Source organism: Glycine max, chromosome 20 (assembly GCF_000004515.6).
Source record: "Glycine max cultivar Williams 82 chromosome 20, Glycine_max_v4.0, whole genome shotgun sequence".
NCBI lineage: Eukaryota > Viridiplantae > Streptophyta > Magnoliopsida > Fabales > Fabaceae > Glycine > Glycine max.
The window spans coordinates 5,890,565-5,908,181 of NC_038256.2; the positions used below are offsets into that span (position 1 = coordinate 5,890,565).

The window sequence follows — 17,617 nt, forward strand, 5'->3', positions numbered from 1 at the left end:
TTTTTCAAGGAAAGAATGCAATGAGCAATGCAACCAATGAAAAACATGGATGTATGCGAATGATGCACAATTGAAGTATTGCAAATTTTTACACTGGATATGGGGTTGAATCAATTTAGATTTTCAACATGGTCCATGACATCTTCGTCAAGGTGAAACTGGAAGTAACAAGGACATTAATAGTCCTAAATGTGTTTGGCAGTAGACGAAGCAGTGATGTAACCCGATCCATCTTTTGCCCCAATTTTTTTGCAAGATGGTTACTTCCATGCTTCAACTTGACTTGATGAACCTTTTCGTAAAAGCACGAGCTTGGTTCAACCCCATAACCCAGGGAATGGCAATTTTGATCGCCAATACTTCAACAACATTTCATAGGGATGAAAGACTCGAGAATACGCATGCTACGCATGGAAAATGTAATTATGAGATTGAGATGCCCGAAGAGACATCCTTTCTTAATTAACCACGCATTAGGTACCATGCTCAATCATTTTGTTTTGTTGTTTGTGTGTTTTTTTTTTTTAATTTTAGAAATGGGTTTATGATCCCAACATGGTTGGCTCATGGTACCTAACACATGCAACTAAGAATGCATCATGAATTTTCATGCTTCCCCTTTTTTTTGTTTTTGTTTTGTAGAGGAAAATACAAGGATCATGTATGAGCAAACATGTAGAACAAAAAGTATGTTGAACGCATATGCATGATGATGCAATGACTCATGCAAAATGGGAATGTGATAACGGACAAATGCAGGAACGATATGTTCATTATGATGCTGAAGAGATGTTTATGCGGTACATGATATGAATGCATTTACGGACACGAGAGTCCGGAAAATCATCTCTCCTTACTTGCGCATTCGGGGGCGCAGTGCCCCGTGTGTGCAGTTAAGAAGATGATATGGATCTTCCGGCCTCCCATGACAAAAGACGAGACCCACATACAATGCATGTGTGACGGTATGATGCAGATGCGCATGCATGAAACGGAAAGAAAACAACACAAAGGGGTAATTCACACATACGAGACTGCAGAGATCCAACTTTAATGCTACGTTTTGGGCATGATGGCGCCTCAACATAGTATTAAAAAGGTTACGTATTACTCTAAAGAAACCAAACATCACTAGCAAAACTATAAACTAGTGCTATTTACCAAAAAATGCATGAGAACGAATGGCATAGAGCGTGTTTGCTCTTTGCCCCTATTTGGGAACCTATAGGACAATATCTAGAGGTCTCTAATAACTACTCCCCAACAATTCATAACTCACACGGCTGTTTTCTAGAGGTATCATCACCCAAGATAATAATATTGTGGCGGTATGGAATACCAGCGACAACACATTATAAAGAGAGAAAGCTCTAGACGAAGTTTCACTATTATCAAGCAAGTCGGAGACCTAGCATGATGATAGATTCACCTCCACTCCTTAAATTCCCATGAACCCGGGTATAGGGCCCCTTTTTTACTCAAACCCGTGGGTGCTTAGAATGCAGTGTAAAGAATGTGAAATAGACAACAATTATTTACATTTTACACAGTTCAACAAATGCACACACGAAGTTTCACAAATCCACAATTCCTTAAAATAGGCCTAACTCACAAAAATAGTCCCCAGTGGAGTCGCCAACTGTCGCAACATGCCCTTTTGCGGGCGAGCGAAGGCGAGGCTCACGGGTGCGCTTTCCAAAGGAGGAAAGATGCGCGGAGTCGCCACCAACGTTTATTTGTGGAAAACGTCAAAAAAACCGAGGGAAACTGGTCAAAATGAAAATTCTAAGTTCGGGAGTTGTATTTACGCTTGAGGAAGGTATTAGCACCTCTCACGTTTGTCTCAAAGGACAACAACCTATTTTTAGAATTGTGGAATTGTGTTATCTTAACTTTTATTTCTTTTTATTTTTTGAGGTCGACAAAAGCGGGGCTCTTGCTCCTACGTACCCTCCATCGAAGAGGAAATCAGACCTACGTAGTTCTTCCTTAAGCGTGAATCAAGCGATTCTTTTTACTTGAAAGGTGATCACTTAAAGGTGTTGGGCCTTTAAAAATGATCCATTTAACTTGGTAAGAAAAGCTGAGATAAAACTTTCAAATCCTATTTTTTGTGGACGAGCTTGACTAGGCGAGTTGATTTTAGCCTTAGTTTCGTTTTAGTTATCAGTCAATTCAATTAAGAATGAGAAATCCCAAAGAGAAAACGTCCGATTGATTTTTCGCTTTATTTTACTAAAAGGTGTTTTTTTATTATTATATTATTATTTTACCTTTTTTCTTATTTCCAACGTGGTTACGGCACGACCGAACGGTCGTAATTCATTTTAACTGAAATTAACGGATGATACAATTCAAACGATCGGTGGAAATTTATTTTATTTTTAGATTAGGCGAGAAATGACTTAAATAAATGACTTAAGCACGTCAAAAGGGGGTATAATAAGCGAATGAAAATGAGAATAAAAATACATGAAACAAAATGTGGACCACCACGGGTACATAGAATGAATTGAAAAGCTCGGTTTGAGAAACTTACCCGTTGAAGACTAAAGAAAACGAAGAACGAACGATGAATGTTGAAGAACGGTCGAGAATCTTCGCGTAATTACTCACGGAAACGTTATGGAAGCGAGCGCCTCGGCTTGGATTTTCTTCACGGAAATAATTTTCCTCAGCAATTTCGAGAGAATAAGAAGTGCCAAGAAGGTTGAACCCTTTTCTTCTTCACTCCTCTCCCTATTTATAGCAAAATAGGGGAGGAGCTTGCCACCCAGCTCGCCCAGGCGAGCAAGGTTGCTTCCTCCAGAAGCAACAGCCTTCTGGAGGAAGGATCTGGAAGGCCCAAGTGGGCCAGATTGCTATTTGTACCTCCCTTTTTACTAAATGCACCCCCTTCTGTTTTTTTTTTGGTAATTCTTTTTCCGTAACGTTACAAAACTTTACGAATTTCGTAACGATACTTATTTTCCTTCCGCAAGGTTACGAATCCTTACGGATTATGTATTTACTCTTTTTTAGCTTTCGAAGAAGTTACGGAAACTCACGGATTACGCAAAAACACCTCTCTTCGATTTCTGCCACATTACGGAATTTCACGGATCGCGTAAGCCTGTTTCCTTTTGATTTCTGACACGTCTCGGGACTTCATTTTTTTGTGCAACAAAGGAGGCCAAGTAATCTCAAAGCGGCTAACCAAAGGTTGCATGTCATCAAGTAATAATCCCCGGACGAAATTAGGGTATGACACACACCCATCTAAAAACTAAGCTCACCTCCTTGACAAAATACATGAAAATACAAAAAAAAAAGTCCTTACTACAAAGACTACCCAAAATGCCCTCAAATACAAAGCTAAAACCTTATACTACAAGAATGACCAAAATACAAGGCCCAAAAGAAGGAAAAACTTATTCAAATATTTACATAGATAACCGCGCTCATACTTAGCCCATGGGCCCGAAATCTACCCTAAGGCTCATGAGAACCCTAGGGCCTTCCCTTGGATCTCTGGCCCAATTTACTTGGAGTCTTCTATCCAATGCCCTTACGAGGTAAGATTGCATCACTAGATGTGATTGGTTATTCAAACTCAGACTTTGCTGGCTGTGTTGACTCACACAAATCAACATCTAGGTACATTTTCGTGATGACTAGTGGAGCTATTTCATGGAGGAGTGTTAAGCAGACTTTGACTGCTACTTTTATGATGGAAGCTGGGTTTGCCTTTTGTTTTGAGGTTACATCACATGGTGTATGGCTTAAGAGTTTCATTTCTGGGCTGAAGATAGTTATACTATTTCAAGACCTTTGAGAATTTTCTATGGTAAATCAGTTACTGTCTTTATGGCTAAGAGTAACAAAAGTGGAAGTTGAAGTAAGCACATCGACATTAAGTACTTAGCCATTAGAGAAAGAGTAAAAGACAAGAAAGTGGTCATTGAGCTTATAAGCATTGAGTTGATGATCATTGATCCTTTAACTAAGGGCATGCCACTATTTAAATTCAAGGATCATGTAGAAAGAATGAGACTTGGTTCCACTTTTTGATTGTATACATACAAGTTAGAGTTGAAACTTTTATGTTGTGATATTTTCTCATTCAGGTGCGCATTGATTTATTTGAGAACAATTATGTTTTGGACCAAGAATAAACATTGGGTTTAGTCATTGAGTTTTATTACCACTTTGACTATACTGCTTGGGAAATTGAGCATATTGTAATACATGGATGATATTACTCGTTATAAGAGGAACTATCACTATGTTTTGTATATTCATTTCTTAAGAAGATTAAGCATTGACTTATTTTAATCAATGAGTCAAAATGTTTGAACCAAGTGGGAGAATGTAATAATTTGGTCTATACGTTTTGGAAAATAAAATGCTCCATCAGTTTTGGAATTGAGAAACCAAATATTGAATGGTTACTAATGGGTGGTAATGACTACTAATGAGTTGTAATGGCTACGAGATGTATTCTTGATGGTAGAATGCCTATATATAACACATGTATTTGGTCCCTGAGCTCACCTCTTCTAATTTTGTTTGATACACCATTTATAGAGAGAGTGAGAGCTTGGAAAAACCAAAACAAGGTAGCTTTTTCATGGCAATGGCTGGAGGTACATTTTGATTTTTGTTTTTTTGCATTTTGTTAATGACCTGTGTTTCGTTTTGTAGTTTGTAACATCACAGGTTAAAAAACTTAGTCTAACACCTCTTTGTTTACTTTGCCTCGCTTCAATATAATATTAGGCATTAAATATTGGAGAAGTGTGAATTTATTGTCCTTTAATGTTTGACGACTTAAACTCCATCCTATAGATTGAGAATTCTCTTTACATGATGATGAGAAATAAAAAAAAAAAGTCAGAGAAGAAACAAAAGCACACATGTATAGCCTACAAAGTCTATATCATTATGACCAAGCTTCCATGAAGTAGGAACTTTCTAAGAAATTTTTTATTATATTCAAACAAGGAGAATCTAGAATCTTACACAAACACTAGAACAAAACTAGTCGATACAACTTAAGAATCTATTAAAGAATCTATCGCAAGCCTACAATGTTATATTACTAGGAATTAAACTTGAGACTATTAAGTTAGACTAACCCCACATTAGTTGATCTACATCCTCAATAATAATTAATGAGTCTAATTTAACTTTGACATAATTAAATAATACATTAAAAAATAATAAGTGAAATTCCTCATTTTATTATATTACTTATTTTATAATAAAAGTAGATTACTTTGCTCATAAAGTTCAGTAAATGTTATCAAAATATTTGACTTTACCAACCTTAAATTATATTACCTTTTTTATAATAAATATGTTGAAACATTGAAATCTTTTGTAGCATTATTGTAAAAAAGAGACCCCACTTTCAAAGCCCCTCATACAGCCTCTCCATACATAAAACCTTCTGTGGAAGCAATATTTTCCAAGTTTATTTTGATGATGCCAAAGACTCAAGTCAAGAATCAAGAATCAAAGAGTCGTTCAATCAAAGCAAGTTTCAAGAATCAAGATTAAAGTGAAGATTCAAGAGAAGACTCAATTAAGATAAGCATTAAAAGAGTTTTTCAAAATATTGAATAGCACAATGTTGTTCAAGAGAATTTTTCAAAGAAAAATCTTTTACCAAGAGTTTTACTCTTTGGTAATCGATTACCAGAAGGTAGTAATCGATTACCAGTAGCCAACATTCTTTTCAAACTGATTTACAAAGCTGTAATCGATTATCAATATTTTAAAACGTTAGATTTAAAATTTCAAGAGTCACAACTTGTGATAAAACATTTTCAAATCATTTCAAACTTGTGTAATCGATTACACAATACCTGTAATCGATTACCAGTGTTTTTAAACGTTGGTTTTCAAATTTAAACATGAAGAGTCACATCTGTTGATGTGTAATCGATTACACTACAAGGGTAATCGATTACCAGTGACTTATTTTGAAAAACAAATTACCAAAAGTCACAATTCTTAAAGTGACTAGTTTCTGAAGATTTTTTAAAAGTCACAACTTTTAAAGTGACTAGTTTTCAAAAGAGTCACAACTTTTAAAAAGTGACTAGTTTTGAAGAAATTGCCGAGAGTCATAAACTTTTAACTTGAGTCATCAAATGACTATAAATATGTGACCATGACTCGAATTTTATAGAAACAACTTTCAGATTTCATTCATTCATTCAAGAAAAGTTCATTGGCCAAAAACTTGTGTTATTCTTCTTCTTCATTCCTTCTCTCTCTTGCCAAAAGATTCAAAGGACTAACCGCCTGAGAATTCTTTTGATTCTTCCTCTTCCCTTTAAACAAAAGATTTCAAAGGACTAACCGCCTGGGATATCTTTTGTTTCCCCTTACAAAGATTCAAGGAACTAACCGCCTAAGAATTCTTTGTCTTAACACATTGGAGGGTACATCCTTTGTGGTACAAGTAGAGCGTACATCTACTTGGGTTGTAATACTGAGAACAAAAGAGGGCACATCTCTTGTGGATCAGTTCAAGTGGAGGGTACATCCACTTGGTTGTTCAAAGAGAACAAGGGAGGGTACATCCCTTATGGATCAAGGTTATTGGAAAGGATTTTACAAGGTTATTGGAAATCTCAAGAACCGGTGGTTGCTTGGGGACTGAATGTAGGCACGGGTTGTTTCCGAACCAATATAAATCTTGTGTTTGTCTTCTTCTTCCCTACATTCTTTACTTTTCCGCTGTGCACTTTTTATTTCCACTTTACTTTTGTCTAAGTTATTATTTTTGTTCTTTACTTTCTCATAACTTAGTAGTAAAGCCTAATTGAATCTAGTAATATTAAGAAGGATAAATTTTTAATTAGTCAAGACACATTAATAATTAATTCAACCCCCCTCCCTTCTTAATTATTCTGAGGCCACTTAATCCAGCACCTTCCTCACAAGGCCCCTGGATTTCTATCTCCCCATCCTCTTAAGACATGTCACCTCCACTGCCACACTATAAATCCCCCACAAGCAATGTTTCACAAATTATAACCAAGTCTTTTGCATTTTGGTTAGTCTAGATGTTTCTCTTTCTGTGTCACTAAGAACATTTCATTTTTTCCCTCAGCCACCTCATATACTTTTTTCAACTTTTCCTTGTATTTCTTTTACTTCGTATACCTCTTCATTGCAATCTGCTTCACCCAAATTCTCTCTCCTCTAATTCAAAACTCATATCACTTTGGGACCACCTTCTGGACTACCGTTGTCCACCTCCAACATTTTACCATCACCAATCAGTATTTCATGGCCCCAATTTCCAAGAAGTTATGTGGCAGGCCAAATGGCTCTAAGAACAAGCCCAAGTCCACCTCCCGCTCGATTTGCCAACCCATTGAATCCTCTGTGAAACTTGTCACGATCAACGTTGTTTCAGGCAAGGGTGTCATGGAGACCATCCTTGATGTTGCTTGTTGTGACCATGTTAGCCTCACTGTTCTCAATGCCTTTGGCATGATCAAGAATGTGATCATTTGCAACCCACCACAAGGTGCCCCTTGACCTTGCTCTCCCTCACTGGCTTCTACCTATACAATAACCAGTACACCCTTCACCCAGGAGCCACCCATCCCCCTCCATTTTCTTTCGCGTTCAAGCTTTGCACATCTCATGGACAGGTCTTCGATGGACTTATTGGTGGTAGCATCATTGTTGGTGACAATGTCAGCCTCATGGTCTCCACCTTCAAAAAACCCAATATTTACAAATTTATTTCTGAAGGCAAAGAAGGGAACAATGATGACAACAACGTATAATTATAACGATAATCCAAGTGATTTAAGTCGGCGTGGTGACTTGTTGTTGTTCAACATGGTGGGATCCAATGTCCGCGGGGTGCGAATGATGTGAAAGTGACAACATAGGTGCAAGGAAATGTCGAATAAATGAATGCAGCCGAGATGTCTATGAATGTGTCATTTTTTACTTTTTCTTATCTTATTTTGTTTTATTTTATTTCTGGTCAGTTGTAATAGTAGGTCATAGGGGCAGAATAAGAGGAGAGTTCTCTACAATGCTTTATATGCTGGTGGTGTTTTTTGTGTTGGGTGAAGAGTTATGTGTCATCTTGCGTGTTTCAATTACCAATATTAAAAGAATTTTTTCGACTGATTATTGCTTCTAATTTTAATAAATTTAATTTTCATTAATGTGATTTTTTGTCTTCCTGAGAATTGTGAGTTTGTGGAAAATAAATATCTTCTATGGAGGTGCATGATGATTTTCAGAATTCTTATTGAGTAATTTATTGGTGTTATTTGTTGGAATGAGTGGTGTAAAATTTGTTAGTCTAGACCTTAAACGAGAAAGATGTAGAAGGAGTAATAATGTGATAAATGATCAATAGTGTAATAGAAAGGAAAGATAACAAGGAAAAAATGAGATACTAAATGAGTATTTAGATTAAATGGGTGTTTATACTTATAAATCATTGGTTGGTAGATAGTTTCTATATTTATAAATTTGTTCGATGCCATTTTTTTCTTCTTTTTTTAGTTAATATGTTTAATTTACTTTCATTTGTTCTATGTTTTCAGAATTCTCCTTGAGTGCTTGGATGGTGTAGGTGGTTAAAGTTATAGTTTTTGTGTGAGAATGTTAATGGAAGTTTCAAATTTCAACTTGTTCTGCCATTGGACATGTACTACGTGTGTTGCTGATTTTAGTGTGTGTCTGTGGGTAGTTATGGAATTCCATAGCATTGTTATTGTTTCTTTGTTCTGTTGTTGTCTAAGGTAGGGTTCAATTAAATGTCTCTAATGTTGAACATGAAAATGCCCAATGAGAACAAACTATGTCATATGAGCATGGTGTTTTAAAGAAATGACCTATAATCCGACTTGACTATAACATGCACAATTCAAAAGTTGCTTTCATTATTCCGTTGTGTGCACAGTTCATGAATTTTCTTCTCTTTTTTGTTCTTATTACAAATCCTTACACCATTTCCGTTTTAAAGTGTCTTGCATTTCATTAAAACTATAATTATTTAAAATGTTTTTAGTTCTTTAATTAATATCATATGTATCATGGATTCAGATTTTTTTTTTCATTATAAATATAAGGCTTAATAACTCTGTTCAAATAAATTGACTTAAATAATATAAATTTATGACAATTTATGTTGTGTCACGTTTCTTACCACAACGATTTGACTGTTGTGACACATATCTCGCATTCCACTGTCTAGTTTCATCCATCTCATGGTTTAAATAATCTACTTTAATAGATATTAACCTTCACAATGGTTTATTCAAATATGACGTACCCAAATTAAAAAAATATACTCAAGTTTAGTGTGTGGGTGTGTAAACTACATGCTTTGGCGCCATTATATTATAATAGATTCTTTTTATGATTTTTTAGTATCAAGTAATAATATTATTTATTAAAATGTATTAATTAATATTTTTAATGGTATATATGCTTTTATTATTTACTTAACATATGATCAAATGTTTACTTGAAAGTAACCATCAACTTTATGAATCTATTTATATGATTTAACAATTTTATTAAAAATAAATGATGTTCCTTTTTTTTTAAAAAAAAAGCAAAGTGAAATATTATTAGACTGGATACCAAATTTGACCCATAATAAAAAAAGAAATTTGACCCATAATAAAAGAAATTACATCTTGGGGTACTACCTCCTTTATTTCCTTTTATGTCTCTATGACCTTCGTACGGTGTAAATGTTATATTTAGAGTTTGATGTGTCATTATTTTCTCCAATTTCTTAATCCTTTTTCTGCACCATTTTAAGTACTGATTAATCTTAATTGTCAAATTAATTAGACAGTTTTATTATTTGGGCCCATTCAACTAATTTGATATTTTTAATCTAATTTTAGGAATTAATGAAGCATTGGGCTTGAATCTAGAATTGGGCTTGAACTTGAAGAGGGCAGCCTATTTTATTCTACAAAAATTTTATCTTATCTAGACTTTATCTTATCTAGATATTATTTCATCTAGATCTTATCTTATCTTATCTAGATTTGATTTTATTTTATTTATGGGCTTGGATTTAAAATAGATTTGTAAGCTTTGGGGCTGGAAAACTATATAACAGCACCAAGGTTCTAGTTTAGGTTCCTCTCTTCTCTTTCTCCTTTTTTTTGTTTTTGGCAATTCAAGTTCTAACTTTTAGTTTTATCAATAAAATTTTGTTCTTCAATCTATAATTTCATTCTCTATTGATTAATGGAAGGCTAAGTTTCCAGCGTTGTTTACTCTTGAGGATCAAACACAGTTCTCTTTGAGGTTCTATTATTAATGTTAAATTTTGTTCAGTTTTCCTCTTCACTAATTACTTTGAATTTGTTGCTATTAATTTATGCATGCTTAGTGATTGATTAATTGTCTTTGCGCTTAATTTACGTTCATGCTTAATGATCATTTATGAATAATTGGTGTATGTGTTGCTTAATCACATAATGAATGTCTTATGTTAAATTTCGCTTAGTAATTTAATTTAGGGTTGGATTAAGTGGTTAAATTGATAAAGGATAAATTCTCGCAACCTAGGATAAGAGACTTGCTTGTGAATCATGGGGAAACAACGTATTTTAATTATGATATTTTCTCATTCAATTTTACTCGCTGTTTAATTTACAAAAGCAAACAACACCCCCCCCCCCCCAATTTGTTACTATTTTCCTACTATTTGTTATGAACATTTGGTGTATCATTGCTCGTTGGGAAATGACCTAGGATCACTTCCTAGTTACTGCATTTTAATGTTTATTTGATTCGGGTACGGCCTCGATCAAATTTGGCGCTGTTGCCGGAGAGCAGTGTCGAAAGGTTCATAATAGCTAGTATCGTATTAGTGTTTAATTCTTGTGTTAGTGTTTAATTCTTTCGTGTTGTGTTAGTGTTGTGTTAGTATTGTTTAGTACCTTGTTATTTTGTTTATTGTGTGTTCTGTTTTCGTTTTTCTGTTCAGCGCTTCACCTATTTCAGTTTTGGTGTTTTGCTGTGAATAGTGTTTTGCGACGAATTTAGCGACCAGGTTTGTTGAACTGGAAAACAAGGTAGTAGTGGAAATCCCTTAGCGACAGATTTTAGAGACCACCCTTGCTGAATTAATTAGGATTTTTTGTTTTGGTAGCTATAGTTGTTATTTTTGGCTGAAATTTTTTGTGGTCACTTTTGATCCATATTTTGTGGGAAAAATAGTTGGAGCCCTTAGTTTGGTCAGATTTGAAAGTTCCAAAAAAGTAACAAATTTGATTTTTGTCAAAACTTCAAACGGCCATAACTTTTGCTCCGGTTATCAGAATCGCTATTATTATATATGTATTTGGGGTAGAAAAAAATTTCCCATGCTGTGGGCCGCCGCAGGCCGGCTACGCTCTCTTTCTTCCAAAAATTTTGATTTTGTCAAAAGTTTTTTATTTTCCAAGTATTATTCTCTTATTTTTCTCAACTTATCATTTTTAGCTTCTATAGTTAGACTTTGAATTTTTGTTTGAAAGTTTTTGTGCTATCTTCTCATCATTTTATAAGGTTGCTCACAAAATTTCAAGTCATTTGGATATCATTTAATGGTAGCTGTAATTCAAACCTACACTATTACTTGTATAAGAAGGCAATTAGCTGTGCATGCTGAATATAGTGTATGACTAGAGGCAATCCATCTGATTTACAACCCTTTGATCCTGAGATAGATACGACATTTCATAGATTAATTAGACGTCATTTAGTACCTTTTGAGCATCCTAAGCATTCTGTTATTGGTGATTTTGAGCATTATTGTTTTGAACATTCTGAAAACATGGCACAACCTCCACCCCGTGAAAGGACTTTAAGGGAAATGGCTGCACCTGATTTCACCTACAAAATCTTGTGCATCCAATACCCTGATGAGGATGTCCCATATGTTCTTAAAACTGGACTGATCCATTTGCTTCCAAAGTTTCATGGCCTTGCAGGTGAAGACCCACACAAACTTCTGAAAGAATTTCATATTGTCTGCTCCACCATGAAACCCCCAAATGTCCAGGAGGATCACATATTTCCGAAGGCCTTTCCTCATTCTTTAGAGGGAGTGGCAAAGGACTAGCTTTATTACCTTGCTCCACGGTCCATCATGAGCTGGGATGACCTCAAGAGAGTATTCATAGAAAAAAATTTCCCTGCTTCCAAGACCACGACCATCAGAAAGGATATTTCAGGCATTAGACAACTCAGTGGAGAGAGCTTATATAAATACTAGGAGATATTTAAGAAACTATGTGCCAATTGCCCTCACCACCAGATTTCTGAGCAGCTTCTCCTCCAATATTTTTATGAAGGACTCAGTAACATGGAGAGAAGTATGATAGATGCTGCCAGTGGTGGAGCCCTTGGAGACATGACCCCTTCTGAAGCCAGAAATTTAATTGAGAAGATGACTTCCAACTTCCAGCAACTTAGTGCCAGAAATGATGTTATTGTCATTAGAGGAGTGCATGAAGTAGCCACGAATTCATCTTCATCAGGTGAGACTAAGAAGCTTGAAGGTAAACTAGATGCCTTGGTTAACCTGGTAACCAACTGGCCATGAATCAAAAATCTACACCTGTCGCCAGACTCTGTGGTTTATTCTCTTCTGCCGACCACCACACAGACCTTTGCCCTTCTGTGCAACAATTTGAAGCAATTGAACAGCCTGAAGCTTATGCTGCAAACATCTACAACAGACCTCCTCAACCTCAACAGCAAAATCAGCCACAACAGAACAATTATGACCTCTCCAACAACAGGTACAATCCCGGGTGGAGGAATCATCCCAACCTTAGATGGTCGAATCCTTCACAACAGTAGCAACAACAATAATAGCCTTATTTTCAAAATGTTGTTGGCATAAGCAGACCATAAGTTCCTCCACCAATCCAGTAGCAACAACAGCAACAACCCTAGAAATAGCAAACAGTTGAGGCTCCTCCGCAACCTTCCCTTGAAGAACTTGTGAGGCAAATGACGATGCAAAACATGCAGTTTCAACAAGAGACCAGAGCCTCCATTCAGAGCTTAACTAATCAGATGGGACAATTGGCTACACAGTTAAATCAACAACAGTTCTAGAATTCTGATAGATTACCTTCTCAATTTGTCCAAAATCCCAAAAATGTGAGTGTCATTGCATTGAGGTCGGGAAAGCAGTGTCAAGAACCTCAACCAGCAACATCTTCCCCATCCGCAAATGAACCTGCCCAACCTCACTCTACTCCAGAAAAAGATGATGACAAAAATCTAAAGAGTAAGTTGCCTAACAATTTCTATGCAGGTGATTCTAAAGAGAAGCAGCATATCCCTCTTCCATTCCCTCCAAGAGCAATTTCCAACAAAAAAATGGAAGAGACAGAGAAGGAGATCTTGGAAACATTTAGAAAAGTAGAGGTAAGCATACCTCTGCTGGATGCAATAAAGCAAATTCCAAGATATGCTAAATTCTTGAAGGAGCTGTGCACTAATAAGCAGAAGCTTAAAGGAAGTGAAAGAATTAGTATGGGCAGAAATGTCTCTGCATTGATTGGCAAATCTGTTCCCCAAATCCTTGAAAAATGTAAAGATGCAAGTACATTCAACATACCTTGTATTATAGGGAACAATAAGTTTGATAATGCCATGCTAGATTTAGGAGCTTCTGTTAGTGTGATGCCTCTGTCTATTTTTAATTCTCTATCTCTTGGTCCTTTGCAGTCAACTGATGTGGTAATTCATTTAGCTAATAGAAGTGTTACCTATCCCGCTGGTTTCATAGAGGATGTCCTAGTTAGAGTTGGTGAACTGATTTTCCCTGTTGATTTTTATATTTTGAATATGGAGGAGGGATTTTCTGAAGGATCAGTTCCCATCATTCTAGGCAGACCTTTTATGAAAACTGCTAGAACTAAGATAGATGTATATGCAGACACACTATCTATGGAGTTTGGTGATAGAACTTTCATTTTAATATTCTTGATGCTATGAAACACCCATCCGAAGATCTTTCTGTATTTCGTGTTGAAATAATTGACCATATTATTGATGAATACATGACTGATCTTCATTCTAATCTGCATGCCTGTCACTCTTCATGCATTGAATCTGAACTTATACTTGATCATATGGTTGAATTTGATGCTGAGAGTGAATCTGAAACTGATATTGATTACATGTCTGCTGATGTTTTAACTCTTAAGATTGATTTTATAAAGTCAGATAGAACTAACCATGTTTCAGGAAGTACACATACTTCTGACTTTCTTTATGAGGTACAGGCTGAGAAACCATCTCTTTCTACCACTATCCAGCCGGCCACACCAGAATTGAAGCCTCTACCATCAAATTTAAAATATGCTTACTTGGATGATAGCAAAAGTTTTCCAGTAATTATATTTGCATCCCTTGCTGATGAGTAAGAGGAGAGGCTGTTATCAGTTCTTAAGAAGCATAAGAAAGCTATAGGCTAGACCCTGACGGACATTCCTGGTATTAGCCCATCCACATGTATGCATCGAATAAATTTAGAGGATGGGGCTAAACTAGTAAGACAGCCACAAAGAAGACTCAACCTAGTGATTCTTGATGTAGTGAAGAAGAAGGTAACCAAGCTTTTGCAAGCTGGCATCATTTATCCTATCTCAGACAGCCAATGGGTGAGTCCCGTCCAGGTAGTCCCGAAGAAAATCGGCCTCACCGTGATAAAAAATGAGAAGGAAGAGTTGATTCCTACTCGGGTGCAGAACATTTGGAGAGTCTACATCGACTATAGGAGGCTGAACCAGGTTACCAAAAAGGATCATTTTCCACTGCCATTCATTGACCAGATGCTTGAATGCCTGGCAAGTAAATCTCACTACTGTTTCCTTGATAGTTTTTTTGGTTATATGCAAATCACTATTGCTCCTGAGGATCAGGAAAAGACCACATTCACTTGCCCCTTCGACACTTTTGCCTATAGGAGGATGCCTTTCGGCCTGTGTAATGCCCCTGGTACTTTCCAGCGGTGCATGATTAGTATTTTTAGTGATTTTTTAGAAAATTGCATAGAGGTGTTTATGGATGATTTCACTGTATATGGATCCTCTTTTGATATTTGTTTGGATAGTCTGGAAAAGGTTTTGAATAGATGCATTGAAACTAACCTTGTTCTAAATTTTGAAAAATGTCATTTTATGGTTGAGCAAGGTATAGTTTTAGGCCACATTATTTCCAATAAGGGCATTGAAGTAGATCCTACAAAAATTTCTATTATTTCACAATTGCCTTACCCCTCTTGCGTGCAAGAGGTGCGATCTTTTCTTGGTCATGTAGGATTCTACAGGCGCTTTATAAGAGATTTTAGTAAGGTAGCCCTTCCACTATCCAACTTGTTGCAAAAGGAAGAGGAGTTTGACTTTAATGATAAATGCAAAGAGGTCTTTCATTGCCTCAAAAGAGCACTGACTACCACCCCTACCATTCAGGCACCTGATTGGACAACCCCATTTAAGCTAATGTGCGATGCACCCAATTACACATTGGGGGTTGTCCTTGCTCAAAAGATCTCCTTACTTCAGCTTACTTCTTTTCCACCATGACTTAGGGAGTTTTTATTTTCCTATCTCCTTCTTTGCTTTTATTACATTTGTCCAATTCTATTTGATGGTTTAAATGCTTTTAATCTTTTAATTGTGCTACATTGAGGACAATGTGTTGTTTAAGTATGGGGGGGAGTGTTCTTTGGTTTTGGTTTTGCTAGTTTTGCTAGTTTTGTTAATTTTGTTAGTTGTGTTAAATTTGTTAGTTTTGTTGGGTTTCTAGTTTAATATTTTAGGTCAATTCTGTTTGCATGTACAACTTTGCATATTTTTCTTTGAATTATAGGATATGTTCAAGAAATGGTTAATTGTTCTGAAAATAAAAGTCTCTTGACATTTTGTGATTTGAAATCCTTGTTTTTCCTCTACATGTCATGATAGTTTTGAAAGCTCAATTTGAAAGTGATAAGTTTACCTTTGTGAGAATTTGAGCCATCCATCATCATAATCTTTTGGTGTGTTTTGCCCCATTGATTGCTTGCACAATACCCTTGGCTTGATTCTTGTTGATGCTTCCTAATTCACATGCATATTTGGAAATGATTTAGGCAATTTTGTTCTTATAAACTTCTAGCCAAATGGACTTACCTTGAATTAATTCCTTTGATAGCCCCTTTGAGCCTATGTTCCCCTTTCTTTGCTTTGAAGCTCATTACAAGCCTTAAGTGAAAAACCATGATATCACCTTACCCTTAAGGAATTTTGGAGCTTTGGAATTGTTGTGGGAATAAGTTGGGAATAAGTGTGGGGGGTATGTTTCATTGGAAGATATGATTTTTGGTCATGCTTGATGTATATATATATTGTCTAGTTTTTGCTTTAATCTTCAAATTCGTACTGTTTAAAAAAAAAAAAAATTCAATTGCTGCAAATTCTGCAAATTCGTACTGTTAAAAAAACAAAAAAAAAAGAAGAAGAAGAAAAGAAGTGAAGTTGAATAAATGAGGTCTTATTATGAATACTTGATTTGGGAGCCTTGGTTGATTTTGTTGATATTAGAGAGTTTGGGTTTACTACTTGTGCTTAATTTCCACTTATTCCCCATTGCTCCTCTATTCCTTTGGGATTTAGCTACTTATTCCATATTATTTTTCCCTACCTTGTCCTTGGCCCCATTACAACCTTAAATGACCTTTTGATCCTTATGTGCTTGTGTTTATGGGTTGATTGTCAATTTTAGAATCTTGCCAAGTCTATGTGGTGTTTGTTTTCATGGGTGCTTCGAGAGTAAACAGTAGCATAGACACTTGAGAGATAGGGTGTATATCTTGTGAGGCTTTATCACTTTTCATTCTTGAGCTGATTAACTATTTTGCCATGATTGGGTTGCTTGGATGATTTTCACGAATGCCATGACTCTTTAGATCTCTTCATGTTAGATGTTACCCATTCTTTAACACTAATGGGTATTGATTTAAGATATCACGCATGCACACCTATTGTGAAGTGACCCCCCCTGCTTGACACGCTCAAATTAGCCATATATAAAAAGCGATCTAGTATACTCATAAACCGGCTATCACCACTAAATCAAGTAAATGGCTTACCAACAAGAGGCAAAATCACACTCATTTGTGGAATGAAGTCATTAAACTCCTCTTGTTCAACATATGAGAATTGGGAACTTCTTCCTTTTTACTAATCCTTCTCAGCCACAACATTGAAAACTCCTCATATACAGCATAAACTACAAGGGTGAAGGAACTTCATAGTCAAAAGCAGTTAACAATGCTCCCAAACATAATTCAATCACAACCATCCTTATGCGTACTTGACTAAGTCATACACTATTCAATTTGTCCAAATTTTATATCATTTTTATATTATAGCAACTACCTATTAACACCTAGTCTCTATATATCATTTATTAAGTTCTTGGGGTACTACCTCCTTTATTTCCTTTTATGTCTCTATGACCTTTGTACGGTGTAAATGTTATATTTAGAGTTTGATGTGCCATTATTTTCTCCTATTTCATAACTTTTTTCTGCAGCATTTTAAGTACTGATTAATCTTAATTGCCAAAT

The 17,617-nt window shown here is 35.8% G+C and overlaps 1 protein-coding gene and 1 non-coding gene across 2 annotated transcripts; one reads left to right on the forward strand and one right to left on the reverse strand.

Moving 5' to 3' along the window:
* The first annotated feature begins 7,284 nt into the window (after window positions 1–7,284).
* LOC102661745 (AT-hook motif nuclear-localized protein 16) lies at window positions 7,285–7,793 on the forward strand. The gene is made up of 2 exons (XM_006606613.1): window positions 7,285–7,503; window positions 7,581–7,793. Exons 1-2 carry the CDS (start codon window positions 7,285–7,287, stop codon window positions 7,791–7,793), a joined length of 432 nt encoding a protein of 143 aa, XP_006606676.1.
* A 4,403-nt stretch (window positions 7,794–12,196) lies between these two features.
* On the reverse strand, window positions 12,197–12,303 carry LOC113000841 (small nucleolar RNA R71). Its single transcript, XR_003266162.1, has one exon. It is a non-coding gene; the product is annotated as a small nucleolar RNA R71 (small nucleolar RNA).
* Window positions 12,304–17,617: the final 5,314 nt, after the last annotated feature.